At 39.1% G+C, this 17,469-nt stretch overlaps 5 protein-coding genes across 6 annotated transcripts in view; all 5 read right to left on the bottom strand.

Moving 5' to 3' along the window:
* Positions 1-958: 958 nt before the first annotated feature.
* Positions 959-3,373, bottom strand: LOC104824927. Its single transcript, XM_010557126.2, has 2 exons — positions 2,902-3,373; positions 959-2,810 (listed from the first exon to the last, which is right to left on the bottom strand). Exons 1-2 carry the CDS (start codon positions 3,226-3,228, stop codon positions 1,071-1,073), a joined length of 2,067 nt encoding a protein of 688 aa, XP_010555428.1. The 5' UTR covers positions 3,229-3,373; the 3' UTR covers positions 959-1,070.
* Positions 3,374-6,773: 3,400 nt separating this feature from the next.
* LOC104824925 (auxin-responsive protein IAA8-like) lies at positions 6,774-9,646 on the bottom strand. Of its 2 annotated transcripts, none has more exons than XM_010557125.2 (6): positions 9,469-9,646; positions 8,146-8,839; positions 7,838-8,049; positions 7,593-7,734; positions 7,259-7,320; positions 6,774-7,080 (listed from the first exon to the last, which is right to left on the bottom strand). In XM_010557125.2, exons 2-6 carry the CDS (start codon positions 8,772-8,774, stop codon positions 7,043-7,045), a joined length of 1,083 nt encoding a protein of 360 aa, XP_010555427.1. In that variant the 5' UTR covers positions 8,775-8,839; positions 9,469-9,646; the 3' UTR covers positions 6,774-7,042. The 2 variants fall into 2 exon arrangements, with proteins under 2 accessions (XP_010555427.1, XP_010555426.1); XM_010557124.2 differs by having other exon boundaries at positions 8,146-8,818; positions 9,469-9,645.
* A 1,672-nt stretch (positions 9,647-11,318) lies between these two features.
* LOC104824924 (uncharacterized protein At4g37920, chloroplastic) lies at positions 11,319-13,772 on the bottom strand. Its single transcript, XM_010557123.2, has 6 exons — positions 13,541-13,772; positions 13,001-13,281; positions 12,546-12,711; positions 12,196-12,440; positions 11,826-12,013; positions 11,319-11,689 (listed from the first exon to the last, which is right to left on the bottom strand). Exons 1-6 carry the CDS (start codon positions 13,710-13,712, stop codon positions 11,455-11,457), a joined length of 1,287 nt encoding a protein of 428 aa, XP_010555425.1. The 5' UTR covers positions 13,713-13,772; the 3' UTR covers positions 11,319-11,454.
* A 323-nt stretch (positions 13,773-14,095) lies between these two features.
* On the bottom strand, positions 14,096-15,624 carry LOC104824923 (protein BRICK 1-like). The gene is made up of 2 exons (XM_010557122.2): positions 15,135-15,624; positions 14,096-14,403 (listed from the first exon to the last, which is right to left on the bottom strand). The coding sequence occupies exons 1-2, from the start codon at positions 15,265-15,267 to the stop codon at positions 14,279-14,281; spliced, it is 258 nt and encodes an 85-aa protein (XP_010555424.1). The 5' UTR covers positions 15,268-15,624; the 3' UTR covers positions 14,096-14,278.
* A 166-nt stretch (positions 15,625-15,790) lies between these two features.
* The window catches only part of LOC104824922 (serine hydroxymethyltransferase 1, mitochondrial), a 4,397-nt gene continuing 2,718 nt past the window's right edge, over positions 15,791-17,469 (bottom strand). Inside the window, exons 10-15 of the mRNA XM_010557121.2 lie at positions 17,191-17,297; positions 16,868-16,933; positions 16,719-16,796; positions 16,372-16,483; positions 16,184-16,294; positions 15,791-16,084 (exon numbers count right to left, since the gene is read on the bottom strand). Coding sequence (XP_010555423.1) covers positions 15,945-16,084; positions 16,184-16,294; positions 16,372-16,483; positions 16,719-16,796; positions 16,868-16,933; positions 17,191-17,297 — 614 coding nt within the window. The 3' untranslated portion in view covers positions 15,791-15,944. The remainder of the gene's footprint in view (positions 16,085-16,183; positions 16,295-16,371; positions 16,484-16,718; positions 16,797-16,867; positions 16,934-17,190; positions 17,298-17,469) is intronic.

Below are 17,469 nucleotides of genomic sequence, written 5' to 3'. Positions count from 1 at the left end.
TATATATATATATATATATAGTTTTCAGATCATATATTCAAATGAATATTGGGAAGAAATAATGTAATTTAATTATATCAAAGTTATATACTGATTCAAGGTGGATGTAGTTAGATCGAGGCCGAATAAATCTATGTGAATAAAAGAAAAAACAATTCCAAATTTGAATAGTGCCGAAACAAGCTATCGAAAAGGATTGATATGTATACTATACATATATATGATGTTGGTATGATATCTTAGAAGCCCTAAATTGTGTATGTACTTGCATATACATATATAACATTTTCTACGGGACGGGATTTTACATGCATTGAATTATTATTATTATTATTATTATTATAATGTAAATGAAGAATTCCTATGTTGAAAGTGGAATTGAATACTCAGTCGGTGCGTGCTGCATTAAAAGGTAGATTTACCTCTTTTCCTCGCTGATTCGTCGAACCTCAATGGGCATTAAAAGCACTTGTCGATTTTATTACTTTGCGTTATGGCTTTGGGTTTTGTCGTCTTATGGGGAAGGCCGATTCTTTCATGCATCATTGCATTGCATGCACACTTTTTATCCAACATTTTACAATTTTTTTAAATTTTTTAATACATTATGTTATGTTTATTATCCAAACTAATTTTGGAGTTGCACACCAACCATATATGATTTGGAATTATATATGCATGTTTGCCGAATTCGAGGTTCGAATTCGAATGGAACATAGTTCAAATTTGGGTCATGTTACGTTTATTACGTTCCACAAAAAAGGAATTCTTACATTTATAAACTTTAAGGGGAACATTTCACAATTCTTTTCTTTTTTGTTACCGAAGAAATGGGCTTAATCTTTGCGTAGTTGGGCCTAAAGTATTGGATATCAAAACTGTTATTGGGCCAATTTTAAAAGGCCCAAATTCCTTAATACTGAGATCATCCGGTCCATAATGTGTGTTTCCTATGCAGTGCCGGACCAAAAAAACATTTGTTCATAAAATTTGTATGTACCAATCTGTTTCCTCTACGTATCAGATCATTACAAAATTATTAACTGGAAAAAAAAAAGAGAAAAAAAAAACTAAAATCTGGCATTATCGAAGCCATGGAGGTCGCTGACTCTGTTCATATGCTTCCGCATGATCGCCACTTTAGCCAACCTCTCAGCCGCTCTCCACGCAGACGTCGGCGTAAGCGGCTCGGCCTTCCGCACCACCTGGTCCGAGCCCTTACACGCCACGTGTCTTCCCCTCACTCGTTTCAACTCTGCCAGCTCAGCATCTAGCTCGCGTAAGCACGCGTCATACGAGCTCACTCCGTACTGCGCCAGCTGGGCTCGAGCTGACATCAACATTCGACGAGCCTCCGCGTAGTCCTCGCGCGCCGCTAGCCTCCGAGACTCGGCCGCGGCTCGTCTGATGACGTGGATGTTTCTGAGCCGTGCGATGCTCGGGTTGGACGATCGAACGGCTAGAGTGCGTGGGATGAGAAGCTCTAGTTTTTCGGAGTTTATTATCTCCTGAGTTGTGGGGTCCACAAAACGAGTCCGTACGGTCATGGTCCTGTGGGGTCCGCCGGCCGTCGGCGATTTCATTTCCACCAGCACTTCTCTCTCCTCGTCGGCGTACATGTCACCCAATCGGGTCGACCCGGATCCGAGCCGACTAGGTAGATCGGACAGAGAATAAACGGACGTTATCTCTCCCTCAGAGGCCAACCCCAGCTCCATCGTCAGATTCTGGACGGACAAGCTCAACAGACCATTGACGCGCTTTGCGAGCGCGTCCTCAGGCCACGCGCAGACGCCGTCGAGACAGATCGTGTGCACAGGGATTTCTAAAGGAGAGAAGCGCGTGGACGAGACGACGAGACGGGGGAGGTTTTCGTAGATTTGGGCCTCATGGGCCTGGCCACTATGACGGCCCGTTAATACGAAGATGGAGGCGAAGAGGTTTTTCTGCCGCCGATCTTCGACGACCTTCGCCGCCTTCTTCAGCGCGTCGCTCACGCTCATCCCTTCGCCGGAGCTGCCGCCGGTTCCGGCTATGACTTCGACTATCCGCCTGGCCGATCTCCGGCCATTCGCCGTCATCCGCCGCAACGGGGACATCCTCTTCGAGCTCGACGAGAACGCGACGATCGACAAACGGTCAGTCTCTCGCAGACACGATATCACGACCCTCATGGCGCGCTTCAGCACCTCGATCTTGCCTCCAACTATGCTCCCGCTCATGTCGAGGACTGTCACCAAGTCCACTGGAGCTCTACGTGTCACCCCACGCGCCGCCGGAAACGGTGGCGACTTCACCTTCATCATCACCGAGAAAGTCTCGTAGCCCCTCGACGCCGCCACGATGGCTGCCTCCGGCGAAAGCGTTACGTCGACATTTCTGGAGGCGGGGTCCGTCAGCAACTTCGCCGTTAACGGTGACGCTGTGTTGAACTCGCCGTTCTGTTGCTCGTCGTCGTTGTCATTTTCATCGGATTCAGGTATGGGATTGAAACCAGAAAGCGAGATCGGCGAAGAAATCAAGGGCTCGTCGTCGTTGTAGACCCTCAACGACTTGTTCTTGGCCTGCGTCCTGGACTCGGATTCGGAGCCTGGTTTCGGGCAATTTGCAGAACCTAGTTCATGGAGAGAGACAGACAGAGAGAGAAGCGAGGAACGGCAGACAGGACACTCGGCGAGTGGTTTGGGGTTGCCGGCGCGTGAGGCCACGCACGGGAAGTGAAAAGAGTGCGAACACTCCGCCGTGAAAATCGCCGTCCCTTCCCCTGCCTTCACGCTCTGTGAGCAGATTCCGCATCTGTTGCTACTCTGCTGCAAAACCCAGACAGGAACGAACAAAAAGCAGAAAAACGTCAGCAATGGTTTCTCAAAGTTAAAAATCCAATCTTGTCACGATTCTTACTTTGACGAAGCCGAGTTTGGATTTGAGGCGTGAGAATCTCGCCGGAGAATTCGGCGAGGATGGGCTCGAAGAAAGGCCGAGGAGAGAGACAGGACTTCTGTACGGCGGCGGAGACGGAGTTGCGACGGCAGTGGCCGCCCTTGTACGGCAGCGGAGTCTAGAGCCGGAAACGGGTGGGGTCTCGGATTGGGGAGTGGAGGGGTTGGAGAAAAATCCGAATCGAGAAGTGGGTTTTGTCCGGTGCCGGTGATTATCCGGCGAATCACCTCCGGCTTCTCTCTCTTTAGGTAAAGAAGTGCAAAACGCTCTTCTCCAACCGTTCATCATTCTCTTCTTCTTCTTCTTCTTTATAAATTGAGGTTCTTTGAGAAACTGTGAGATTATATGAAATCGATGAAGAGAGAACAGATACTGCAGAGACAGGAGACAGAGAAAGATGGTGAGGTTCTATTTAAAAGATTGGTTATTGGGATTATCTACAATTTTAAAAAAAAAAGAATGATTATATAAAAAGTTATAATTTTTTTCGTGTTGAAAAAGTAATGTTTGCCCTAACGTTCTCATGTCACAATATCTTAGTGAGTAGCTTCTCGTATTCGTATATTATGAATTTTGATGATAAATAGTATTGTCAGCACATAGAATATTGTTATATTACGAAATACGAATTTGAAACCTTAGTGAAGAAATAAAAATAGAATAAAATTAAAACTGATATGAAACATGAATGGGTCGTCGTCGATCCCTAGGATCTTCTCCATAATACCAACGGCAGCAGCCATTGCAAATACCGTACTAAAGGTCGGTCCATTTGTATCCTTACCAATTTGATTTTTTTTTTATAATTGATGTATTTTACGACTTTGTTACAGCTTTTCGCGTAAATGCATGCACGTCTACGTTTATGGGTGTCTGTGTATAGAGTATATATATATATATATATATGTATGAAAAGATTCCGTATTTTTACGTTGGTTAAAAGTCATTTAACCGATATAATTCGGTTCGGTATAGTAAACCAAAAAGCGAACCGATGAATGTTGGTGCCACGTGTTACGTTTGATTTAAGAGATGGAAATATATTGTTTGGATTTAAGCGAATCATAAGGTTAGGATTAGTATTGTGTTTATTGTTTCCATGTATAAAGGTCCAAGGGATTACACACTGTTGTTATAGATAAAAGAAAACAAATGAAAATAAAATTTCCTTAATTAACTTTAATGAAAATAAAAAATTTGGAACAACCAATCATAGAACTTCGGCATTTTCGATGGAATTTAAAATGCGTAATTAACTTTAATGTTAGGATCAAGTAAAATCAGTACACACATAAGCAAAAGCGCACAAGCAAAAGAAGATCGCATCCCTATGCATATTTAAAATTTATTCTGAGGTTACGAATAACTAAATTTAAAAAGTAGCCCTAGACGTTGATTTAATATTAAGATTTTGCGAGATTAATACTCCATCCATTTCAAAATAAATATCGTTTAGATTTTATAACAATATTTTAAGAAATTAGAGAAAAAAACAAAAATATTTTTATTAATTCACATTATCATTAATATCCCATTAAAATTAAATATTTTAATTAAGTGTAAAACTAAAAATTTTATTAAAAAATCACCTAGAAAATCTAAAATGATACTCCATTCATTTCAATATAATTGTGGTTTTAGAATTTTTCACAGTTTTTAAAAAAAATTAAAAAAAAGTCATACATACCCTTATTAAATCATATTCACATTAATACTCTATTAAAGTTTGATATTTTTAATTAAGGATAAAATTGGAAGTTTTTATTAATAATTACCTTGAAAATCTAAAACGATAACTATTTAGAAATAAAAAATAATATCTAAAACGAAAAATATTTTGAAACGGATGAAGTATCTATTTAGTAACAACATAAATTTTCTAAAACGACATTTATTATGAAACGGGGTAATATACATAAATTTAAATTTGTTTTGGACATAACAAGTAATTTGGATGTAAAAAAGCATAGATAACGTATATTTAGATGATAACTTGAGTTGAAGAAATGTTTTGGGAGACACCATATGATGGTTGTGCCGATTTAGTCAAAACCCAATGTCGTGGTCCATATATATATATATATATATATATATATATATATATATATGAATCTATCAATTGTTGGATGTCATAAAATTGTATAAAAACTCCAATATTTTTAAATATTGGAGTATTTTAAAGCACGGTACTCAACATTTTGGGACTTTTTGCAAAAAAAAGGACCTGAATATAAGAAGTGTTATGGAGTTTATAATGGACCGTTTGAACGAAAATGAATATGGTGACAAATGGAGTGTAGATATAGAAAGCAACATCTAAACAGTTCATAGGCAGATTTATCCACTAGCTTCCACTTTCGCCAACTCTTTTCAAAAGACCAATAATTCAATCAAATGAATCTTATTCCCATTTCGACCTCTACGATATAGGACAAAACCATACACTTAATAATGTATCTCATAGAAACCTATGAGTAGAAATCTACAATATAATTTCAATTATATTTTGTTTTATTTGTTTTTTTTGTATCTATGAAGTTTTTCATCATTTTGTTTTATCTTCAAGATTGATTTTGAATTTTGAGGGAAATGTCAAAATAGAAACGAAAATAATAGAATAAATGGTCCTCAAACATATGTTTGCATAGTTTTCGTCCAACTCCGAAGGATATAGACACAACCTTCCATTGGGACCAAATTTTTCGCATCCACTAAGAACGAATCGTAAAAGATATGCACGAACCCATTATAACACTAACGTTTTATTTTATTTCGACCCGTGAATTCAAATTAAATTATTTAAAAAATAAAAGGGTATTGTTCATGTACCTTTTTTCTTCCAAAAGATATGAAATATATGTTTGTGTGAAATGACTGACAAGCACTTGCGAGACATTATAGAGTGCGTGGTTATAATGTTACGTTGAATAATTGAGCTTAAACTATAAAGAAACAAACCAATGATGAACTCTTTTTCAATTTAAACATCATCCAATTACTCTGAATTGCTAAATGTGTGCCAAGCACTACTCTATGACCAAATGGCCCTTTGATTTGACTCTTTCACATTCTTGTCGGAACTTGAGATTTTATCCGTTTCTATATATGAAATATTTGGTAATTTTTGAATTTTTTTTTTAAATTAAACGTGAATATTATTTCATTTTAATCATATGAACATGGATAAGATGAGACAAGGAGGCATTATGGTGAAAACATAAGTGGTGGTGTGTCGAAATCTTTGACATTTACCTACTTAGCGAGGATTATGAATAATTTATTTATAAGGAAATAAATACTGAAATTAAATACTTAAAATCTCTTAATCTATTATAAACGAGTTTACATAATGATAAAATCTACATATTTTTATATTTTCTATTTGGTTTGATTTTTATAATAAAATATATATTTTTTAAAAAAATTAAAATCGTAAAAAATTACTTGAACCGATTCAATGATGAATAGTAAAAACAATAATTACCCTATAATTTATCATAACATTTAGACTCAATTAAATCCTAATCTTCTCATAAAAAGGCATTGGAGAAAGAAACTTTATAGATTGGTCTTATAAAAGCTAAATCCACATTCTATTTTATTTTATTTTAAATAAAAAGAAACCATAATTGGAGGTGCACTTTCGATAGAAAAAAAATCCACTTTTATGTTTACTAATTATCACATTGACAACACTTTTTTCCCCTCTATCAAGCACCTGCTTTCTAAACATTGAATAATATAAAACATTAAAATAGTTTTGGTTCGTTATATCGACAACGACAAGTATATCATATGAAACATATATATACATATATATACGGTCTTGCATAAGATTGCAAGCAAAACTAATGAAAACGTTTATAACCCAAAAGCCGCAAAAAAACACATTAAGAGCATGTCTTGGTTCTTCGGACAAGTAGAGACCGACGACTCTTACAACACACTTTTTTTTTTTTGTAATAACTTGCGAGCAAATAATATTTCATAATAGAGTTTTGAAGGGAACGTAACTGGACAATGAACTGTGCAGAGCCAAATCTGAGGAACTTGCATTGTCTTTGTTTCTTACCCAAAGCAGCAGATGAGAGAGAGTTCTTAATCAGATCTTGTTCTTCGATTTCTCCATGGCCCTCGGAGCTGCGGTAACACGAAAGAAAAAGGGTCGTCGAGAAATGAGGAAAGGGCACAAATTTCTGAAATCCCGACGTACTAGAGAGAGTAGAGTATATTTATAATCGCGGGTTATTGATATATGAAATGGACCTGTCTGACGGTATATACAAGAGGAGTTTGGTATGTAAATAATGGCACATACCTAAGCCAATGGCATCCGAGCCCTTCATGATCTTCAGTTTGCAGCATGTATCGATAAACATCCTGCAATGGAGTGAACATAGTGTCAGCATTGAAGGAAAATACCGAGCGGAAGAGGTACTTACCCCCCCCGGAAAAAGACTAAAATACTTAAGCTTGCCCGAATCACAACACGAATGAAAGAAAATGCACTCTAAGGTGAGCTTAATTTCAGCAAAATGATTCAACAAAACCCATCAAATTATTACCAAGCTTGGTTATCTGTCAACATATTTCCAAAAGGAGAGGTCATAAAGCAAAACGCCGAAACATAAGCTGAGTGCAAAGAAGCTTACTCCCATGGGACATCTCCAACAAGCATCCAGTCACCATCTTTATCCTCATAAGTAAGAACATATTCTGATCCATGGAGAAGATCCTTCAACTTGATCTCGCTCAACCTTTCCCTCCCTTGGATTCCATGAGTTCCACATTGACCTGCGAAAGACGATAAACCAAGATGAATCACCACACGTTTTCTTGACCAACAGACCGGACAAGGAACTGTTTCCATGCATATAAAAAATGATAAAAATCTCACCAAGTGTGAAGCAGCTGAACATTTTCTCTAGTGCTGAGGACAACTCTTTGTAGCAAGTGTATGTTCTCAAGTCGACCTTTCTCAGATAAGGAGCACCATCCATGCTGACCTTCACGAAAAGAGCACCGGCAGCTTCATCATTGTTCTTTGAAGTAGTGGCCAGTGTGTTCTTTCTGTACGATCTGATGGGAGGCCATCCAACAACTTGTGCCCTGCAAGCAAATCGTAGAGAATGATAACTGATTATTGAAGAATTCTGTTGAATCATAAACAAGATATACGCTGTCACAGGTAATATTTTTACAGACTTGGCAGCCGGTGCATTGTTGTTGTTGTTAGAGTCACCAACTTGGCATGCCCTGGTTTTAGGATTGGACCGTTCTTCTTGGACGGTTTTTGTGACATCCTTCTTGGTGGCAGGCTGAATCCCACTAATCTTGGACGACAGCATCATGTTGATGCCAGTCTTATCAGCAAAGGTTCCTTGTCTAGCAGACTGCGGAGTCTCGGGATTTGATTCCGACTCATTGAGTGTCCAAGTTTTCTCAGGATAGACAGACCCTTTCACCACCGAAAACTCGTCCAACGTGTCAGAGAATCCTCTTTTGTTACCGGAAACAACGTTTTTGTGCACTATGGCAGGGTCTTTTGAAGCGGACAATGGGAAAAGCAGTTTTTCATCTGGTGTTCTTGGGTTGAGCAAGGCAAAGTTAGATTCTCTTTCCGGAGATTGCAATCCAGGAAGACCAAGCCTCAGTTCTGTAGCCTTGAAATTGAGATTGCCCTTTCCCTCATTATCTGGAACGCTGCAGAGAGTTGAGCTGTCAACAGACCGAACCAAATAGTTATGTTCTTTCAAACCAAAGGCATACTGATGGACATGGTTGTCTTGTGAAGGAACCACTTCCTTTTCCACAGTAAGCAGTGGTGGAGCCATCAGATCTCAGTCCCTCCAACACTTAACTTAACCCACTTGTTTATCTGCACAAAGCGCAATACTTTCTAGACATGCATCAACAAAATTCTCAACAACATTCACTGAAAACATAAGGAGAACGGTCGCACCAAATTTTCAACATCCACACCCAATCAGACAATACAATGCTTATCCAAATATATCCAATCTTTGTTCCTCCAACACTCAACTCCATGAGTTACTTCATCATAGATACAACACCAAGGCCGGCGAGGTAAATAAGTTTGTGGACAATTAAATAAACCATTGATTCAGTAAATAAAGTGAAAACCAGTACAAATTAGGGTTTTGCAGCGAGAAAGAAGATGGCTTTTGAATAGTTGCTAGCATTTCGCCTAAAATTTCTTAGAAAGGAGCAATTTTTAGAAGATTTCCAACTGTATTTTAATAGTCCTAATCCAGATTTTCATTTCCACGAGTGATCTTTCCCACCTTTTTCCACTTTCTGCGAGGCAGAAAGCACAGAAGAACGATCCTTTTGCTAAAGAATCGACCCCATTTTCTTTCGCATTTTCTGGGAAGCCAAACAGGTTTAACTCAACAGCTAAAGCAAATGGGAGAAACCACCAGTACTCGGACCAAAAAGTAGGGCAAAACAAGGCCAGATTGAAGATTGTAGAATAAGAATCGACAAAAGCGTACAAAAACCTCGTACCTGGAAAGAGAGATGAACAGCAGAGGATTAAACCGGTGACAGAGACTGTGTAACGAATGAGACAGGAGAGAGAGAGAGAGAGAGAGAGCTCAAGGTCCTTCCATGAAGCAAGAAGCAAACAAAAGCACAATCGCCGAGAAGAAGAGAGAAGAAAAAACATCCGCAGAATCTGTGGAAGATATTGGGGGAAGAAGAGAGGGAATGAGTGGCAATTACGAGATTAAACGGAAAAGCTTGGGCTTTTGGGGCCACCAAGAGAGAGAGATAATTGATCGAACGGTGGAGAGCGAGCGGGTGAGAGAGAATCTGGATCGTTGGATCAGTTAAATAAATAATAAAATACATGTCGTTGTTACAGGTAACATGGTTTCAGGTTTCCGGTCTGGGACGAAGCTAAAAGAGGGGGAGTTTTTCCGAAACGTCTGAAATGACTGTTTTGTCCTTGCTTCCTTTGTGTATTGTCCGAAAATAACATCCTGTCTATGTTTCTTTTTTTTTAATATTTTATTCATGATGGAACATTCCCTGAACGAAAATATTTTTATTTAATTTTATTTTGGATAATGATAAATTTTATTGAATTTACAATCTATATTCACATTTATTTGCGTTCGAAATTATAATTCATAATATGGTTTTAAAAATGGTTAGAGATGAGGAAAAAAAATGGGGACAAAGAGGAAAACGGGGGAGAGAGAAATGCGTTCTGGGGGGGTGGGGGGACAGGAAAGCGGCATTTCAACTTGATTTGCCGGCTTTGTACTTTTTCTTCTCCTTTTTTATAGTTTTCACCCTAATGTTTCTATGTATTTCATATCCACCCCCATAGTTTGTTTCTATTCACCTGTAGTATTGATCTCATCCAAAATCTCCTAGATTAATTATAAAATTTATTCTGATATATCTTTGGATACAAATTTAAAATGATATGATTGAAGATGGAAAAGAAGAACATAAACATTTATGAAATAAAGGAAACGGTTTTTGCATCTATGAATTTACTCCTCTTTTTTTTTCAAACTATGATCTAAGTTTTGATCATTTAAAACAAAAATCTTCATTTTTTTTCTGCAAAAGAAAAAGATGTGATTTCTTTGCCCCCCGCGAGGGTTAGAGAATGATGAACAAATGGACACGCGGAAGCACGCCTAAGGCTAAAACATGAGCAAGGTGCAGAATTTTGTACAATTACTAAAACATCATATCAAAAATTTTAAAAATAAACATAATTTGAAGTGTGAATAATAGATTCAAATATATTAAAAATATTCCCGTGAAAGAATTATAATTATTGGTAATTAATAGCGGAATAAAAGTAGGGATTAAGAAAGACGTATACGAGTCATCAGTGTATATTATAAAATATATAAAATGCTAAATACGGACAACTTTTTCCTTGCACCCTCAGATTTTTGTTGCGACGACACTGGGACCCACTATGGAATAAGCGTCCGATTTTGCCGGCGACCTTTATTTTTTTAAGTTATGATTAATTGTGTTTAATCAAAAATTAATCAAGATTAAAGCGACATTAGTGAATCACAGCCGTAGGATTAAGAAAAAACGAACGTATAATCGACACGTGTCCACGTTTATCCCGCAGACTCCACCACCAACCAGCACGTGGCTAAGGAAAAGGCAATGGCGTCAAACGTTGAGAGTCAATCCTGTGCATGCGGCCATATGGAAACACGTGCGGTATTCGATGTGAACCGTACACGTGGCGCTATCTTGAGGGGCCTCATGTGGGCTCCTACATCTACATTTTCAACACAGTGCCCACTCGAGTACGAATAGCCCAATCTGATGTCAGAATTTTTTTTTCATATTAAAATTTTAATGGGCCGAACTAATAAGATAATGGGCCTAGGCCCATCATCTTAGACTATTAAAGGTTTAGTTATAAGACCCAAACATGGTAGAATCAAAAGAAACACAGATGCTACAAAATCTTTTTTAACAATGTTGTGTTTCATCCACTGGTTCTCAGTTCACAAGCTCTTGAGATGTGTCATGATCTTCTTCCTTCTTGGATTGCCCATCAGTGACAAACGTTTTCCTGTCCAAATACTCAGCCTCGATCGTGTCCTTGAGGATGAAAAGTCTCTGTATAACCATTGGCTGGCCCATCTGCTTGGCTTCTCTTATGTCAGTTTCTTCTTTGTTGAGATGATAAGCATCGAGCATGATCTTTATCCACTTATGAAGCTCCTTTGGCGTCCTGCTTAATCCAAAATTCACCCCCATCATTAGCTTTCTTGCAAGCTTGAAACTTTTACAGATGGTGTTCTTTGAAAGTTTAAAGCTGTTGATAGAGTCAAGAAGAAGGTCGGGCCTCGGGATTTTTTTTTCCCTACGTGAATAAAGCTTTCGGGTCCTTGACTTCGTGTTCGTCGCCGGGGGAGAAAGCTGTTGCCAGAGCCGAGAAGCGTTCTTCCGGGTCTGTGATGTTGAGCAAGTACTTGACAAGTTTGATTTCTTTCGGGGCAATGCTCCTTAGACTGCTCTTTGTAGCTTTGTATAAACTATACATTATGTCTTTGGTCTGTCAATGGTAACACAGGTTGCAAGTCAAGGGACCATTCAGACAGACACCACACAAAAAAAAAACAGAGCCAAAACGTTTTAATGGAGAAGAACATGAAGGCAAAAGGAGGAAGATTCTGCAGAATTCGGTTTTTGCCATGAGGAAAAGATTGCAGAGATCAGAAGATTTTGGGGTCATACCTCATTTTTCATGGTTTGGGACTCTTTAGCAGCAGCCCAAGCACTGTTTATCAACAAGATCAATGAGGAGTCTAGTTCCTTTGCCTTGGCGAGGCTTCTGATCTTATCACAAGCAACGTCTATCGAAGGGGAGTTTAAAATATCGTCAAACTTTGCCTGGGCAGAATCTAATGTCTCAAAGTTCTCCAGGGTTTTGTCATAAGCATTCACCGCGGATAAGCATCTAGCTGCAAGCCTTGCCACCGCTGCATCAATGAATGGAAATCGATCAGAAGGAGAATACAAAACTGAGAATTCGATGAACCAGGCAAAGGAAGGTTTCTGGAACAGGAAGATCGTAGGGCATTTACCGTCTCTGTCTTCTAACCCATCAAGTGTTTCTGAAAGTAGAGTGACATAACGGAAGAATTCTCCCGTGAAATCTCTACGCCTCCTAGCGACAATGGCATTTATGTCGGTAGGGTTATCTTGAATCTCCTTCAGAAGGTCATTGTGCTTCTCCATTTCCTCATCTATCTGCAATACTCATTCCTGAGTTCACCAGAACCAAATGCAATAGCTCTAAACCAGCATATCCCGTTATCTCACAGAGCTCTACTGCTCGATATAATAACATAAAGGAAAACACCACCACAATTCCATGCTAGATCCCTCAGTTCTAAGAATCTCAAACAAAAATCATGAGCTTGGAAGGATCTCAGATGAATAATCTTAATACTCTTTATTCCCAAGATTCCAAACAAAAGCGCGGTGAAGGAAAAGCTCAAAGCACTATAACACAACACAAGAAGCAGAATTTTCTTACCTTCTTTACTTTGCTTTCCAGAGAAATCAGCTTCTGCTTCATCGTTGGATCGGTTTCCAAATCAGCCCGGATTCTGCATCGCTTGTAGAAGTTTACACTGTACCTGTTCCATTCATCTCTCAAAACCAAGTACTTCCTCCAATCTTTAACCCTAGGCTTCTCATTCAAGAAAACATCAATGATCTTGTCACAAAACTGAGCCATTGTATAACCTTCTGCAACCTCCACATCCATCGGATCCTCAACTTGAACATCAACGTAGTTTTGTCGTGTTTCCGTACCTGAACAACATCATAAATCAACAACCCTTTTGAATCATAGCCCCAGAAAATCAACCCAGTAAACTAGCATTACCCTCCTTCACTTTCTATGCAAATTTCATCAGAGGTTTTAGGTTTCTAGATAAACCCCATAAACATTGACGGGTAATTTTAGTGACCCTCGGTTAAAGACGCGAGCTTTGACCCAAACGAAACCTAAAAGGAAAGAATTTTCTCAGAAACCAAACAGAAGATAGAAGATTGGGGGGAGGGGGGATACCAGAAGCGACAGTTTCAGCGGCGGAGCTAATACTTCTCGTTCTGCTCGTCCTTCTTCCTCCATTGATAAAAACAGGAAAGGAGAGAAGAAAGAATTGGGGGGTTTTGGCCGGAGATAACACTAGTTTATCAGCGAAAGAGATGAAGATGGATTTTTCCAGTGAATTCGCCATTTCCGGCACCTGATCTATGTGTTCAGTTCTTCTCGGCGACAACGATAAACGCTTTGAGGATAAAAAAGATAAGAGGATAGAAAACAAATATCTCAACCTTTTTTTTTATTTTTTAAATAATTTCAGCTATTGAAAACTAATTTACATTATAATCTAATAATTTCGTTTCTAAATCTAAATGTCTGGAAAAAAAATCTTTTGTAATATTTGTAGATGACCCCAGCAAAAAAAAAATATAATTTACGTTAATATAAGGTTAAATGTTTCCACCATTTATTGAAATATAAATACAGGAAAATACATTTAGTTGCCTCGGCTAATATCAATAGCTCTTGGCACTCCACTATGAGGTAGAAGAAGAAGTGAAGTCAAGAATCACAAAATGAAACTGGGAAATGATACAGAGATTTATGAATGATTTTAACAGTTGGATTACAATCAGTACCAGCACCAGCAACAAGAGCAAGAATCATTCTCACTTGCAAAAGCAAAGATGATGATGATGATGGTCCTTGACTACATACAAAGAAGCTTACTATGATCCAGAACAAAAATGAGAGTTCAGTTCAAGTAGAGAAAAGAGAAGGGTTGGCGGTTGCAGTCCCGACTTGAACCTCCAGCATCTCCAGCCGCCGTTCCAGCAGATCCAGCTTCTCGTTCAACGTCCCCAACTTGCTTCTCGTCGTGGCCTCTGACCACAAACATAAACAAACACTAATACGACACATATCGATGGAGAATCACGGCCAAAGTTTGATGCAGAATGGCACGGTTGAAGGTTGATGAGGATATTTGGTAATAAAGATTGATAAAAACAATTGCTTTGCCTTTTCTGTGGGGGGATTCAGACAAGGAGTTGGCCAGAAAGTAGATGGTGTTGCAGAGGGAAAAGATCAATCTATTGCAGTTGACCCACCATGAACTCTTTAACTGAAGAGATGGATATACTAACAATTGATCACAAGAAGATCAATCCAGGCAAACTAACTTCGGGTATTGCATCGAAGTAGGACCGAATTCGAGGTAAATTACCAGTACTGAGTTCATATCAGAAACTAAGGAAGATATCGAAATGGAATAGGAATCAATCAGGCATAGCTCACAGCCGAAGCAATGAATCAGCTGCAGATGCAAATTTGCAAAATAATCCCCACTAAAAACTGGAACTTTATCTGCCAAATGCCATGAAACCCCACGAGACAAAGCATCATGAATCGGAATTAATCTCCCAGATGTGCAAACCCTTCTCTGCAAAACCCTAAAAGTTCCTAAATTTAGCCAAAAACAGCAAAGCCGATCAAACCGCAAGCAACTCGTAAATTTTCAGCAACCGGGCAAAAAATTCCGCCGGCAATTCCGACACTAAATCACAAAACATCAACTGACGAAACGAAGGGAACAAGCAAAACAGTGAGAACGTACCAAATTGGACGAGGAATTCGAAGAGACGGCGGACGTTGAGAGAGATGTGGGAGATGAACTCACGATTCTCCCAATCGGCTTGAACAGCGATCCCAACGTTAACGGCGTTAGTGATCCCCCCAGCTTTCGCCATTACTCCCCAAAGCTCAATCGTTCTCCCCCCCAAAAAGATTTACCAAAATTTTTTTACAAAAAGGGCAGATGGAGAGAGAATTTATACACAGATTTCAGACCCCGCAGCCTTTCCTTTTTCTCACCCTTTTCGATTCGTTTTTCCACCTGCAAAATATGATTGGGCGATCGATAAACGGATGAAGGGTCTCCTCCTTTTCCTTTGTTACTTCTGAAATCTTCTTGCTTTTCTGCAGGTGCTGTGATGATTGCCACTGCCGAACCGAAGGAGGTGAGAGGAGGAGAGAGATTCTAAAGATACGGGGTTTTTATAGAAAAAACAAAAAAATAAGGGGCTAAATTTTAATTTCTGATAGTTATGAGGCTCTCGCTCATTCGGTGGGACGGCTGGTGCCCGTTGAAATTGTAATTTTTTTTAGTTGGCTTATTTATTTTTTCCTTATTGTAGATTGCCTCAGGGAGATGAAATGTCACTCTCAAAATCTCATCTCAAGCGACAACTAGAAACCATTATTGCCCTGACAGGAGCATTAAGTCCTTACTGTTTTCGTGTAAGTAAAAAAAAGGTTACATCTTTATATACATTCCGTGGAAATTCAGGTATCAGACAATATTATATATATATATATATATATATAATGCCAATTCCCCTGTTTCAGACATAAACACGCAGCTGTATTAGTTCTTGTACTTCATTGTTTCCTTTTCGAATCCAATGGTTGGGAACTGCTTTGCATATTCCTCCACTTCATCCCGCAGTTTCTTGATCTCTGATTCAAAAGATTGCATCTTTGACACGAAATCCTTCAGCTTGTTTCCTGTGTTTCACAAAGAACGAATGCCCATTTTTAGATATATGCGTTTGAGAATGCCTCGTGTGGTCGATCAGGTCGAAAAGAACAGAAGAAAAAAACAACCTTGAGTCTCGGCCTTGATTTTCAGCGCCAAGCTCACAGCTTTGTCAAAGAACTCGGCCACCTTGGCAAAGTCCTCCTCCACGAAGCCTCGGGAAGTGAGAGCCGGAGTACCTGCGGTGAAATTCGGAAAATATCGACAGATCATTCTTGCACAAATACTCGACGAAAAAGGGTATTTTGGTCTTTACCCATTCTGATGCCACCCGGAACCATGGCTGAGACATCTCCGGGAACAGTGTTCTTGTTTGCTGCAATGTGAACAGCTTCCAACACCTTCTCCACTCTTGATCCATCAATACCCTGTCGAAAAGATGCGTTTTTTTTTTCAGGAAATACTAGAACCAGCCAGTTCTCTTTATTAAATCCGTAGTTATGTCATTGTAGAATGAAAAAATCCATGGTGATTTTAGTAGGAAGATGAAAAAAGGATGGATCTTTTGCAACAGGAAAGATACACCTTATGAAGGGTCACCATATTTCTTGTAAACAGAACAAACTAGAAGATGGTATAAGGAATATGCAAAGTTCAAGTCACCTTGTTCTTCAAGTTCACCAGAACCAGATGGTTGTCGGTCCCACCAGAGACGAGGTCATATCCTTTCTTTTCCAGAGTCTGCACTCAATAGATAAGCTCTTAGAGAGAACTGAAATAAGCATCAGAGGCTTCTTTTGCATGCTTCATACCTGAGCAAATTTTGCACAGTTACTCAGGACTTGCTCTTGGTATGCTCTGTATTCCGGAGTAGTCGCCTGCGTTAACATCCACTGGACTTTTAGGAAATGCAAGAAATGATCTTCGAGCACACTCATCATGTGAAATGAGATGATATTTGAGGGGCCACAAACCGAAGTAATTCCTCATTTCCCTTATCTTTCCCGTTCACAATGTAGGCCGAATGTAAAAAATGAAACGGACAATACCCTTTTCCCGATTAGTAAATGCTCAGTCCATTGAATGTGCAAGCACAAGTAATGAAAGAGATTGTTGCAAAATTTCAGAGGCGAACCTGCTTTAAAGCAACAGCCAATCCTGTAATAGTGTGGTTATGCGGACCGCCTTGAAGACCAGGGAAGACGGCCTGATTGATCTTGTCTTCATAATCATACAATACCTTCAAAGGAGAGTAACAAAACCATGCGAGTGATTCAACCGAGCAGCCAATCCCATATTTTCATCATGAAATGAAACAATTAAAGAGATGGAAAATTAAGAGACAGCATCAGTTCATAGAAAATCATACCTCTTTCCCTTGTTTGATAATTTCCTTACACCCATTTCTGAAGAA

This window comes from Tarenaya hassleriana, unplaced genomic scaffold, assembly GCF_000463585.1.
Source record: "Tarenaya hassleriana unplaced genomic scaffold, ASM46358v1 Cleome41, whole genome shotgun sequence".
Taxonomy (NCBI): Eukaryota; Viridiplantae; Streptophyta; class Magnoliopsida; order Brassicales; family Cleomaceae; genus Tarenaya; species Tarenaya hassleriana.
Note: the sequence above shows the minus strand (reverse complement) of the source record. Positions and strands in the feature narration are given on the sequence as shown.

Bases quoted from the DNA above. Each gene is read 5' to 3' on its own strand.
- LOC104824927 (XM_010557126.2), bottom strand. From the start codon at position 3,228: ATGATGAACGGTTGGAGAAGAGCGTTTTGCACTTCTTTACCTAAAGAG. The intron at 2,811-2,901 runs GTAAGAATCGTG...TGGGTTTTGCAG, and splicing joins CCAAACTCGGCTTCGTCAAA to CAGAGTAGCAACAGATGCGG.
- LOC104824925 (XM_010557125.2), bottom strand. From the start codon at position 8,774: ATGGCTCCACCACTGCTTACTGTGGAAAAGGAAGTGGTTCCTTCACAA. The intron at 7,321-7,592 runs GTAAGCTTCTTT...ACTCCATTGCAG, and splicing joins GTTGGAGATGTCCCATGGGA to GATGTTTATCGATACATGCT. The intron at 7,081-7,258 runs GTATGTGCCATT...GTGTTACCGCAG, and splicing joins CTCGGATGCCATTGGCTTAG to CTCCGAGGGCCATGGAGAAA.
- LOC104824924 (XM_010557123.2), bottom strand. From the start codon at position 13,712: ATGGCGAATTCACTGGAAAAATCCATCTTCATCTCTTTCGCTGATAAA. The intron at 12,441-12,545 runs GTAAATGCCCTA...TCATTGATGCAG, and splicing joins TGGGTTAGAAGACAGAGACG to CGGTGGCAAGGCTTGCAGCT. The intron at 11,690-11,825 runs GTAGGGAAAAAA...TGGATTAAGCAG, and splicing joins GACCCGAAAGCTTTATTCAC to GACGCCAAAGGAGCTTCATA.
- LOC104824923 (XM_010557122.2), bottom strand. From the start codon at position 15,267: ATGGCGAAAGCTGGGGGGATCACTAACGCCGTTAACGTTGGGATCGCT. The intron at 14,404-15,134 runs GTACGTTCTCAC...GTTTGTGGTCAG, and splicing joins CGAATTCCTCGTCCAATTTG to AGGCCACGACGAGAAGCAAG.